Source organism: Strix uralensis, chromosome 6 (genome assembly GCF_047716275.1).
Source record: "Strix uralensis isolate ZFMK-TIS-50842 chromosome 6, bStrUra1, whole genome shotgun sequence".
Taxonomy (NCBI): Eukaryota; Metazoa; Chordata; class Aves; order Strigiformes; family Strigidae; genus Strix; species Strix uralensis.
In genome coordinates this window covers 39,993,864-40,006,508 of record NC_133977.1, presented here as the reverse complement: position 1 = coordinate 40,006,508, position 12,645 = coordinate 39,993,864, and the positions used below count along the sequence as shown (strand labels likewise).

The following is a 12,645-nucleotide window of genomic DNA, read 5'->3' as shown; positions in this document are numbered from 1 at the left end:
GCTGTTTCCTGTTGGAAAACATTACAGTGATATTTCTACAATATTTCTTTTGGTTGTTAGCATCATGCCTTGTGCTGATGGTATGTATTTAAGAAATAGATTCTATGAAGGACTTAAGTAGTAATGACGTACATAATGTCCACTGTTTATCCAGCATTACGTGTCCAACGTTAAATTATTGAGCCAGAATGTATTCCCATTGATTGCTGTGAAGGTTATATGTGTATCAGTAAATCAAAACAAGCTTTAAAAAGTTAGAAAATCAATTGATATGAGAAGGAAAGACATAGATGTTGAAACCTTTCTCATAACCTTGGTTGTTTTTTATAACTGTAACCTAACTATATGAGCTTTGCTCTTTGGGTTGTTTTTTTTTTTTTTTCCAAACTATTGCTTTGACTGAAAATGACTGATGTGGAAAAAATGGGTGTCTAAGCACAGCAACAGTACACCTCGATAATAAATTTGTGAGCAACTTTTGATGGAAATAAAATGCTGTTTTCTATTTATTAACTTGTTGAAATGCAATTTTCAAAGCAAGCATTTTGCAGTGTACGTGTCATATTTCCAAAGCCAGCTACCGTAATGGTGGTGGTTTCCTTCCTGAGGCATGCACTTAGATATATATGAAGTTTCTAAGTTTTGCAATTTAGGAATAATAAAAGTACTTAGTAACACTTTGTTTTAACTAATATTATTTACAGAATTGCTACCCAAATGCCAGCAGATGAATTGCCAGTATAAATGTGCCATTACCAGGAATGGCACCAAGTGTTACTGTGGCGATGGATATGAAACAAGCCATGACGGAAGAAGCTGCACAGGTAAACAAGAAATATGCTGTAACGTTAACACCCAGGCTTCCTAATGGTGCCCCGATGGCTGTGAGGTGCCGTGTGGTGGCAGTGGGCTGCCAGCTCTGGCCAATGGCAAGCTGGCCAGCACAGCTGCTTCCTCACCCATCTTCAGAGGTGTTGGTCAGGGAATGAGCATGGGCTTGTGGGGCAGGCAGGGGGAAAGAGTCCCCCTCCAAACCAAGGGTCAGGGCCTCCCTTCTGACTCTTTGGTGCCCCAGCAGTAGCTATTCTGAAGTTACTGGAAGGAAAGCATCCTTAGCCAGACTGGAGGAGGTGGGGAGTGTTTCCCCCGGCTCAGACAAGCTCATTTACGCAAGATGCTTTCCAACCCTCACTACTAGGAGACCCTCTAAAACTTGTAGTGTTTTACCCCATGACCATAAAGTCATACCTAGATTAGAATTTGATAAATGAACACTCTGAGATCATACAACTTAGCTGGGAATGTTATTTCGGCATAAGTAATTGTAGACTGAAATGGGTGTTCTTTTCCATTTTCGAAATATATGACTTCTTAGTTCTCTATCCAAGTATTTGTTTCTTGTGTTATTTTTGCTCTTTTTATAATCATATTGGAGTTCTGTTGCCTTGTGTATGTGCTCACTTCCAATCACTCCTCTCTCCAAGTTAATAGTGCTAAGCCAGATTCTTCATAAATGTAATTTATTATAAGTTCTTTTGCTCTATGGTTGTCATGTTTTGTGATTAAAAATACATCTGAGGAAATAATTCCAACAGCAGTTTTTTAAAATGTCAATTTATTACTTAAACCCTCAACCACTGTTAAATAGCATATCTTGATTTTACGGTATTATGCCTATATACCCTAGTTGAGAAAATAGTTCTTTATATTTATTAGAGAAATATATAGTTTTTGATGTAGTGGATGATGGTTTAATGTGGAAGTTGTGACAGTTCATTTGAAGAACTATAAGACGTTGCCAGCATAAATAGGTTGAGAAGGATAATGAATTATTTCCTCTCTTGAAATGTTGCTTCATTCATCAACCATGATAACTAGTGGTCTCTAGTACTAACAAGAACCAAAGTGTCTTTCTGATATGATGTAGATATTGGGTACTACTTGAAAAAGTGAAAGTTTTATCTTTCAAAATTAATAGCTGTTAAACTTGAAAACTCCTAGCCTTCTGTTTGGTTACTCAAGTAATTTCAGCAGCCAACATCAGCAGCCAACATCATGGCCTGAGAAGGGATAAACATAAAGCATCATGCCGTAATAACTTAATGACTTAAACTTTTCTCTTAGAATTCTTACTTTTTGTTGAATTTCTTTTTTTTCTTATCCTTAAACAAGCTCTCATTAATGTCCCTTTAGATTTGAATGAATGTAATACATATGGAAGCTGTAGCCAGATGTGTGTAAATACAGATGGATCATACACCTGCAGCTGTGTGGAGGGTTATGTACTTCAGCCTGATAACAAATCCTGCAAGGCCAAAAATGGTAAGTTTTAACATCTTTTTACCTTAATGAAAATATTTTTTGGTTTGGTCCTATCTAGAGGACAGGTGTGAAAAGACAAACACAGAAGAGATGGACTTTCCTTCACTCTACCGCAATAAGCCACACAACGACCCTAGAAAAACTTTTCACATATTACGACAATACTCCATGGGAAATGTTAGAAGTTATTATATAGTTATTATTAATTAAAGTGAAATACTCAATTCAACCAAGATTAGAACAGTTCCCAGTTTCCCTGTTCATAAATAAATCAAAGATTTTCCTCACACAAACAAAATAGGCTGTTTACTCTGGGAAGACAACTGAGATAGCGAGAAAACAGAGGAAAGGATCATGAGGTAATTGTACCCTTAGGATAAAAAAAGACATGAGATTTCTTTGTCCTTGCAATACCCCAAGAGGTGAATTTCATGATATACATATTCTCACTAGGCTTTTTGTTGCTTAGTGCATGTTTTCATTAGTAATAGTGATTTGGGTATTTGAGGAAATTAGTGAATTGTGCTTAATGAAGCAATATTGTACACAGAGTTGTCCTGCTCTGCATATTGAATTAACAATGCTTTTATATTAAAAAACCCAAAAAGTTCCTGAAACAATTATTCAACATCCACAATGATTCAACACCCAAGTATAAAGCCATGTTTGTTATATATTTTTTGAGTCTTCCTTTTGGTAGTTATTTTGCCATCAGAAAATAGAAAGGTCTACTGGTTTTTTTGAGGCTTCCTCACATAAAGAGCGTTGCTAAATGTGTTCTGACTTGAGCGCTAGTAAGAGTTACAGAATTTTTTATTGTTTGTACCAAGTTTTGTATTGATCCACACAACACAGCTGAGCAATTTTTTAAAAATCCATGGCGAAGTATTGTGAGATAAGAAAGTCCATACAAAGTAAAAATATTTTAATATTCTTCTTCCTCCACTACATGAAAATCAATAACGCAGTTCTGGATCAGGAAATCCTCATGGTGCCAGTACTGGGCTTGAGATGAGCCTTTGAGTTTCCCTTCTTAGATCCAGCAGACTGTGTAGCAACTGAGTGTTGTTCTGAGCTACCAGTATCTTGGTGGTGATGATGAAATGAATCAGATGAACAGAGAAGAACTACTCCTCTGTCTTTCTTCATACTTCATCATGTTTATTTTATGATAGGTTTTCATATTTCCTGTTATTTTCAGAAGGGAATCACCAGTCATTAATTAGACAAGTCTCTGCAGGACAGTACAAATAAAGATCATAGTGCTGCAAAGAAATGAGTGTTGCTCATTACATTATTGTTTTGTGTAAACACAACTTTTCCTTGAATTAATGCTGGATTAAATTTTCAATATTATGAATATTTGAACCAAATACTTCATAGGGCACAGAGGAAAAGACACCTGGCACAGTAATGAAAGTGCTTTTATTGCAGAGCTCTGCAAGAGTTGAAATGACTTGTAATAGCTTCTGTTGCTTCACTGGGCCTGACTTACAGTGTGGAAAATAGTGAAGTTTCCATGTACCGGCAGGCTGATTTCCTACACCCTTACCGTTACATTCATAGTTCACTGATCATACAAGCTGCTTTTCACAACTTTCTGTCTTGTAGAATAAGCTTTGAGCAGGGACAAAAGCAAAGTGTGGCCCTGCACAAATAGAGTGGTAAAAAATACCTAAAACGTTTAATGGATCACAGGGCAAAAGTAAACCCATGTCATCTCATTGCTCAGGGGGAGAGGTACTACCTTGGTATGTATAAGTAGGATTATTAATTCCATGACATATGAAGTAATCCTGCTACTTACTCTAAACTGGGAAGCCTTCAGCTGGGATATGACATCCAGTGAGGGGAATCACACAAGACAGCTGTGGATCAGTAGAACAGAATCCAGGAAAAAAGGTGTCTAAGGAAAAAAAAAGAATGCTTAGAAAAATTATCAACTTTTTTTTTTTTTTACTGAAAAATCCTAAAGAAAATAAGGATGGAAAGAGCAAGCTATCTACTTTGTATACATTTGACAAAAGTAGTTGTCAAATAGATAAATAAAATGAGCTAAGGAATATTCTGCTCTGTGTGTAAAAGCTAGGAAAGATAAGAAGCAGCAATAGAGGTTTAGGTGAGGTTAGGCATTATGTAAAACTTCCAGTGTTAATAACAGCAGATCTGCTAAGAATATGAATTGCCGTCCACGCTGGGATCCTACATAAGGCACAGTACACAACACCAAACTGTCAGCCCTTTGCCTCATCTTAGTTGTCTCTGTAAATTGAGTGGGAGATTTCTGAATATTTACCAGTAGAGAAGTGGGGGAAGTGGTGGAGGCCCCAGTTACTGAAGGTGCTGAGCAGGTGACACGTGTTTGTTGAGCAGGGCCCTGGAGGAGCCCTGCCCTGGTGCAGGGGATGGGTGGTGGCCTCTGGAGATCACCTGCAGCTCTTGAACAGCCTCGGAGCCCATTCCCCACACAACCAGCTTTCCGCATGTGGTGGGGTACAGTTAGCAAAGAAGTTCACAGAAGCTGCTTTTTTCCTGCCCTTCAGGCAGCCAAATGCTTGGCTGAGAAGGTGGTAAGGTTTATCCCTCATTAAATTCTGCATTTTCTTCCCCAGCTCATTTAAATAACATTGGAGCTGGAAACTTGTAGCTGCACAGTACCTTTGGGAAGGATGTTAAAATAGGTATCAAAACAGCTGGGGGCACACCATGTTTTTTTCCAGACTTTTTAGCCACACTTTCTATTATGAATAAAGAAGCACTTAATGACTTCTTCGAAGGTTAAAACTGAAACAAAATATAGCTTTGCTGAACAGAGTTTTAGAACTTCTTTTTCTACCAAGTTTGTACGCCTATATTGGAAGGCCTGCATTTGATGAAAAGAATATTTAAGGGAAAAAAAAATGACAGAATTGGAAATCTTTAGCTGATGAAAAAATATTAATCTTTCTTCCAAAAGTTCCTGGTATGTTTTATATCTGCATAGCCTATCTAGAGAGAAATGCCATGTGATAAGAAACATTTGTCACGTAGATAAAGTAGGATGAAATGACAATGATTAAAGCTAAAAGCTTTTCCTGATATTTAGAAAACATTCTTCACTCCTAAATTGTATTCACAACACAGTTTTCTTGTAAAATCTCACAGAACTAAATTTTGAGACTTTAGAAATAAAGCAGCCCTTGTGGGCTATATTGTGGATAAACATCAAAAAATAATTTCACAATACAATTGGACTGCATTTTATTCAACACTACTAAATATTTTTCAGACTTTTATACAATACATGTATTGATAGCAGCAAAGTACTTCTAATTGATAATGCATACTCCAGGAGAAGGGTTTTTAAGCTACTTGTAAACACTGAATTCTGGTTTTTATCCTTTTTATATCATTGTAGTGGGAAAAAAAAAAAAAACAACCTGCTGGCATTTCTGAAGCTTTTCTTCCAGAGGAGAAGTAGGACTGTTGGCAGAGCAAAACGCCTTAGTTTCTGATTTGTTGTGACATCACTTATTGATCTGTATTTTAGACAAGATCAGGGAGGGGGGAAATGCAAGTCTTTCATCTTTTCCACTACTCTATCTTAAACATAATTCAAAGGAAGATGCTTTCATTTTAGTCAAGAGGGATGAATCATAAAACTTTCCTGGATTAGAGAGCTATTCACTTCTTATCTTTCCTATGAAATGAAAAAAAAAAAAGAAAACCAAAAAAAACCTCATGAAAAAATAACATACATGAAGTCCAGTTATTTGAAAAGCTGCTGTCAGCTCACTGTAACTCATCCTAGATCTGTCCATTAAACTTTTAAGCTTTGTAGATTCTGTTCTTGAGAAACAGACAAGCAGTTTTTGTGAGGGAGAAGACATGATTTTTTTTTTTAATCTTACTTTTGTTTTTCATCTGCATTATACAATACAGTACTATGCTCTATTTTTTTTATCTTTTGTAGGAACTTTTAATATTTTTTGTATAGTTTTATCATTAAAATAATTTTACTCTTTTTTAAATAAGTAATTATGAAATCAGCCTTTATCTGAGCAACACTGAAGTAAGCAGGTTACCTACCCTACTGTGCAAAAACATGATTAACTGATTCAATCCATTGAATTATTTCATGTATGGGCTGCTTGAAAAATATAATTTCAAGCTCAGTAATCTAGTTTTGGGATAAGTTCTACCATAACGCAGATGTATTTTTAATGTTTAATAGTGCCTGCTGAGCTCAACCTCTTAGCAGTGCCACGAGTCCTTACGATTCCTTTGTCTCCAGCCAGGTTTGATTACAACTGTTGCTCAGGAGGTTTGACACCAATTCTTTTCCAGAATTCTCTCATGCCTTAGACATTAATACTAAAATACAACCTTTCTCTGGAGTTTAGTGAGGTATTAAATCCTCGTTACAGTTTTCAGTAGGTCAGTTCAAAACAGTGCAAGAAAGGATATGGTTCTTTATTGCGACCTTGGACAATTGAACAACCATGCTGGCTCTGTAACTGCAAACTGCTTCTGTGTAGCTGCCTTCTCCTGAAGGCTTTATAGATTGCAGAGAGTGGAAATACCTTACTCAACTCAAAGTATAAGAGCAAAAATAACAATACATGATTTTTCACACTGCTGCTGGTTGGGAAAGGAGTGATTGAATCCAGAATTAGACAGTGGTATTATTTGGTGGGAAGGGAGTAGCTCAGCATAGAGCTGTTAGATGTAAAAAAATCCTAAAATTTAGCAAGATGCAGATGGAAACACACCTTTTGTACCCACCTGGAAAATCTCTGGGGTGAGTGGGTGATAGAGTCAGAAACTCTTAAGTCTGGTTCTCTTCTGCTGGGTAGCAGAAGTTGATAAGTAAGGGGGGGAATGAGAGACTTATATACACCAGCCACCTGTTGACTGCAAATGGACCTACCTGTCAGATTTAAAATAACATTGCTTTCTAAGAACCCCACTGCTTTCTCCTTTGGAAAAAACAAGACTAGGGAGCTTCACTCGTGGCTTACACCACAAGGGGTTGTTTCACAAGTAAGTTCAATCCCTTCAGTTGTTAGATTTCTTCTGAAATTTTAAAAAACTTCTTATGCACAGATATGACTGATGTATGGGTGGAAACGAAGCCGATGAAGTCAGTAAGTTTGGAAAGTAATGCTGCAGAAGTGTGGTTTTGCAGATGTCAGTGTGGGATTTCCTAGGGAGGGAAAAAGTATGTTACGAGGTCGAATATATATTATGGAATGAGAAACAATAGGAAAACAGTAAATAAAATCCACTTTAGAAAGAATACATGCTGATCGCTTATAGAAAAGAAGTTTTTTACATGACAAAATAAAAAAAAAAAGTCAGCAAATGAGATGTTTAAATGAAAGCAGATAGTACCAGAGAACACAATTTAACGCCTACTTCTGTGGATTTGAATGAGACCACTGAGCACCATATTCACTGAAGCATTTTTTTCTCTTTAATCAGACTTGCTGATGAAGTATTATTTGTCAAATCCTTTTATTGATGCAATTTTTCTTCTCCATTTAGGCAGCTGGAATTGCTTAGTAAAATTTTGAAAACTTTATTAGGTAGAATGTTGATTGAAAGTGCTACATGTCAATGCAGCATTTAAACATTGATTTATTCCTTTGAATACAAACAGATTACATTGGGGTGGGAGATCTTGACTTGGCAACACAAGCGTTTCACACATATGTTTTCCACTGCAGTGAGAGTTTCTATGTTTTGGGGTAATTTTTCTAAATGCAGCATCCAAAAGTTTGCCCACGTGACAACATTATTTAATTTAACCATGTTGCAAAGGACAGCTTTCCATTAAGTGATTCACGTGAGCATACCTCACTGCAAAATTCGACATCACTGTTGTTCCAGTAAAAACTAAAGCAGTTTTTAGAATCACCATATTTTCCTCTCTCGGGGAATCTTCTCATAAGGTCCTGCATCAACTCAATCTCAGCTGGAGCGGGACTCTAAATGCTGACAGCATCTAATAGGAAGGGGATTTTTCAGGAAGCAGTTTCTCTATCCTACCTTAAACACATAGATAGCCTGATGGTTTTTTTCAGCCAATACACATAATTTATGTCAACAGCAGTTCTTCATTATAAATTGAAGCAAAACAATGTTACCATACTGTTTCTAATGAAGGAGTTCTTCCCAGAAATGAAAGAGAAACTGCTGGTATATTGTTTTGATACAGATGTCCCCGTGACAGTTCTGGATTAACTGGGACCTTATTTCAGTTTTGAGTACTAGTCTAGGTCTAGAACAAGATATCATTCAGTTTCAACAGTGGCACCACGTATAACAGACTTGCCATCATATGGAGACTAATACTCGTTTGCAGCTAAGTCAGATGCATAATCTCAAACCAGCCCTGGATGTTCGAGACAGTAATGCAATTAAAGATACATCTAAAGCAAGAATCAGCTGCTTTTGTGCCCAATAGCACTCATCATAATGTTAAAAATATTTTGTCTCAGTGACAGTTGTTTGTTCCTCTGTGTGGATGATGTAACTTTTTAAACTTTTACCTTGAACTGGAACATTTTTTATTTTAAGATACATATTCCTCACTAATGGGGTGGTGTTGTTTCCTTCATTATTCACACATTGCTCAAGTAATTTTATAATTGCTAGCAGGATTTCTAGGCAAAGTGATTCAGGTGAATGTGACAACACTTTAAGTTGCATGTAATATCTTAATAGGAATTGCTTCTTCATATTCTTTGTTTGTTTATTGCGATTTTTAATGATAGCATAATAGAAACTATGCATTCTCTGTTCCCTTTCTCCTTTATAATGTGTGGTATTAGGCCCATCATCTATATGGTGTAGCCAGGTTTCACTGCACTGGTTTTTTTTTTTTGTTGTTGTTAGGTTGGTTTTAATTGTTAACAGCATCCACTGCTGCGTTTTTGTCTTATTTTGCAGACTCTAATATGAAAAGTACCTTACCATTTCATGTGTACTCATAAGTTCTGCAGGTTTTCCTGGCCTTCATTCTTATAGAAATGCCAGTAATCTGGATAGAAATAATTTGCATAAGTTGTGTTTCATTTTATGACTTAGGCATGAAAAATGTTGCAATAATGATACTTGGAATTAAACAGAAGCTGTGGGGCTAGGGTAATTAATTTTCTTTAATGATGTGAACCATTAGAACAGCAGGATAAAATAGACTAGTAATTTGGAATATATGATAGTTATGAAAATAAAAACAAAACCAATTATTTTATCTCTTAAAGCATGCAGGTAAGAACATTAAAAACTACATTAAAACTGAAAAGATAAATATGGTATGCACAGTCTGTTAACCCTTCAAATTCTCTTTAACTCTGTTTTTAGACCCTGCTGATAGACCTCCTCTTCTTCTGATTGCAAGCTCTGAAACAATTGAGGTATTACATCTTAATGGAAGCAGAATGTCTGCCCGAGCTCCTGTAAAGGGATCTGCGATTTTGACACTAGACTATAGCTACAAAGAGGACACAGTTTGTTGGATTGAATCGAGAGATCTTTCAAGTCAGCTAAAGTGTACCAAAATAACAAAAGCTGGGAAGTTAACAGATGAGTGGATAATAAACATTTCTCAGTATCTTCACAGTAAGTATTTGACAGTGTTTTAGCAAAACAGTAGTGTCTGTCTTGGCGAACTGTTGCAGGAGCTTCAGAAGTATTTTGGGGCTTGCTGTTGAAAATAGGCTTAAGGCATTAAATATTGCAACTCATACTAAAGCACTTGTATGTTTCTCGCTCCTTTATATATACAAAAATATATTCAGTATGAGTTGCAGTATTTATATGTATGCAAAGTTTATGAAGATGTGCATTTTTATAGACTAAATATAATGTGTGGAAGTTAGAAAGATGGCAGTGCAACAGCAGAAGAAATGTAAAATGCTTCCTTTTCTCTGGCAACGTAGTGCTATATAAAGCTTGAAAATTATTCTTTGCTACTGAGAAAATATTAACAGTTAATTAAGGAGACACATGCTTATCACATTTGCTGTCAGCTATTATAGGTATGTTAGTTCTTGAAAATAACAAAATATTTCATGACTTACTGGAAATAAATTGCTGCCCTTTTTTTCAATTAAGAAACAAAAATTAAAAATACCTAAACTCAGCATACCGGATTAATCTTTGGCATTACAACATTATTTCACAATCAGCTCTTCAATTTGTGGAATGCTGTTGTCTTCTGAAGGAAGTGTTCATCCATTTACACATTCTCATGTGAACAGACTGCAAAATAGCATGCAGTCAAAAAATGCCATCTTCTTCATCTTTCATAGGAGAAATGTCCACAGATCAGTTTTTTAAACCACAACACTGAGTGCAATGGTGGTGTTAGTAACAGGCTTCTAAAATCTTAAGACCAGAACTTAAGATTGGATCTAAGAGTTTGAAAAAGCCTTTGAAGAAGAGATGGATGTCAAAGAGTAGCTCTGAATGGATCTCAAATTCTGACCACCCAGTTCAGGAATATTCAAATCACAAATTTGATTGTAACTCTTAGGAGGTGCATATCAAGGTCATAAATTCTTCGTAGAGATTGTGCTTTAGACTATCAAGATAGCTGTTGTAAGAAGTGGTCATTTCTGCAGAGTAAGGGTGGGGTTTTTTAACCTATTTTCCTAATTATATATTTACTACAATAGAAAATTTAATTAAAAAAAACAAAACAGAACTGGGGCTTGTGTTTTGGTTTTTTTTGTTCACCATTTGTTGTGACTGTTCTACTTTTTGAGGACTCTCTTATCCTAGACGTAAAGTATAGTTTTGGGGTTCCTATTTTATTCAGGTTTTTTTTTTTTTTTAATGTTGTATTTCAGATAGCTTTTCATACTTGAGATATCTGAGAGCCCTACAAATCTTGGGGGTAGTACTTGATCATGCTTTATTAACTGTTATTGATATTTTATTTTCTTTTCCTTATAGTAAGAACAATCAAATTAACTACAGTCCTTAGCAAAATTTGTTTTGTATTGAACTGTATGTGTGTCTGTTCTGTCACTTATATTCATCATCAGAGTGGACCATAGGACTATGTTTTGTAGTTCTCCACCAGCTCTCTCCTGCATTCTTCTCTCTCTGTTCTCTGCATGTGAAGAGAATTGCTAATCTCTGTGGTGTTCAGATCTGCATTAGTACATCTGTTTGCAAAATTAAGGCTGTATGATGGGTTTGAAATTAATACAGTGCCTGGAATTAATGAGCTAATCATTTTTCAGCATGCTAGTGCACATCAGCCTGTGGTCTGTAATATTTTTCTGAAACTTCACTGTAATCGTTCAGTCTTGTTTAAATGAAGAATAGAAATTCCCATGGCCATGAATTGACTGCAGAGTTGTTCCAACTTATTGTTTAATTTTGATTTGGGAAATAGTGCTTGGAGACTTAGAGGAACACCGCTTGGTGTCAGGTTTGGAGCTCTGACTGACAATATCTAGCAGATTTAGCTGTGGCGGTGTTTTTCCCAGGCACACACATCCACAGACGCTCTTCTTGGGTCACTGCAGCGGAGCAGCGTCAGTCCCCATGGGGCATAAGGCACTTGTAGTGTGAAAGCTGCTTTTGTCCCGCTCCTGCTCACAACTCTGCAGTGAACAGTCGCAACAGACTGGTTCACTGGGGCATCTGAGGTGTGAGACAGCACGGACAACATGCTGCTCCGTGTGGGAATAATAACTTCCAAAGGTTTAATCAGAACTCATCTGTTGCAGATTTGTTGGTTGGTTTTTTCCCTCAGTACTCAGTGCAGAAATTATCCACCTGATTAATATCTTCTCTTCCAGACATATATCTGGAGTTATGCCTGCAAAGACATGGCAGGAGTCTCATGTTACTGTATCTATTATATATGCCTGCACACACGTATAGGTCATTTTGTGGCTACTGCAAAATTGAGTTTTCATTTTAAATTTTTCCTTTTCTTCCCTCCACCTTCTGTTACCCATCAGGTGACTTGTGCTGTTTCTCTTCATCATATAGCACTCCATCTGAGGCAAATTAATTAATTTTATCTCTTTATTGAGAACTTCAGCCTGAGCATTTTCAAGTTTAATTGCCTTCTCTGGCAGCTCAAGCCAAAGAAATGGTCATGCCAATGGAATTATTCACATAAAAATGAAAGGTCTGTTCTTCATAGGAAACTTTGTGTGTGTGTGTGTTTGTCTATAACCAGAAAGAGGGTGTTTCTAAAAGTATTAGAAAAAAAAAAAAAGAAAAAGTATTCTTAGCAGTGTTTGTGGACTTTTGATTATTTTTTTAATCACAGTTTCTAATCTGTTCTTTTTATTAGTGGAAGAAAACATCTGC

General features: G+C 36.3%; 1 protein-coding gene across 1 annotated transcript in view; it reads left to right on the top strand.

Moving 5' to 3' along the window:
* The window catches only part of LRP1B (LDL receptor related protein 1B), a 751,404-nt gene that overhangs the window by 374,562 nt on the left and 364,197 nt on the right, over positions 1–12,645 (top strand). The window contains exons 3-5 of the mRNA XM_074873779.1: positions 705–824; positions 2,194–2,322; positions 9,670–9,927. Coding sequence (XP_074729880.1) covers positions 705–824; positions 2,194–2,322; positions 9,670–9,927 — 507 coding nt within the window. The remainder of the gene's footprint in view (positions 1–704; positions 825–2,193; positions 2,323–9,669; positions 9,928–12,645) is intronic.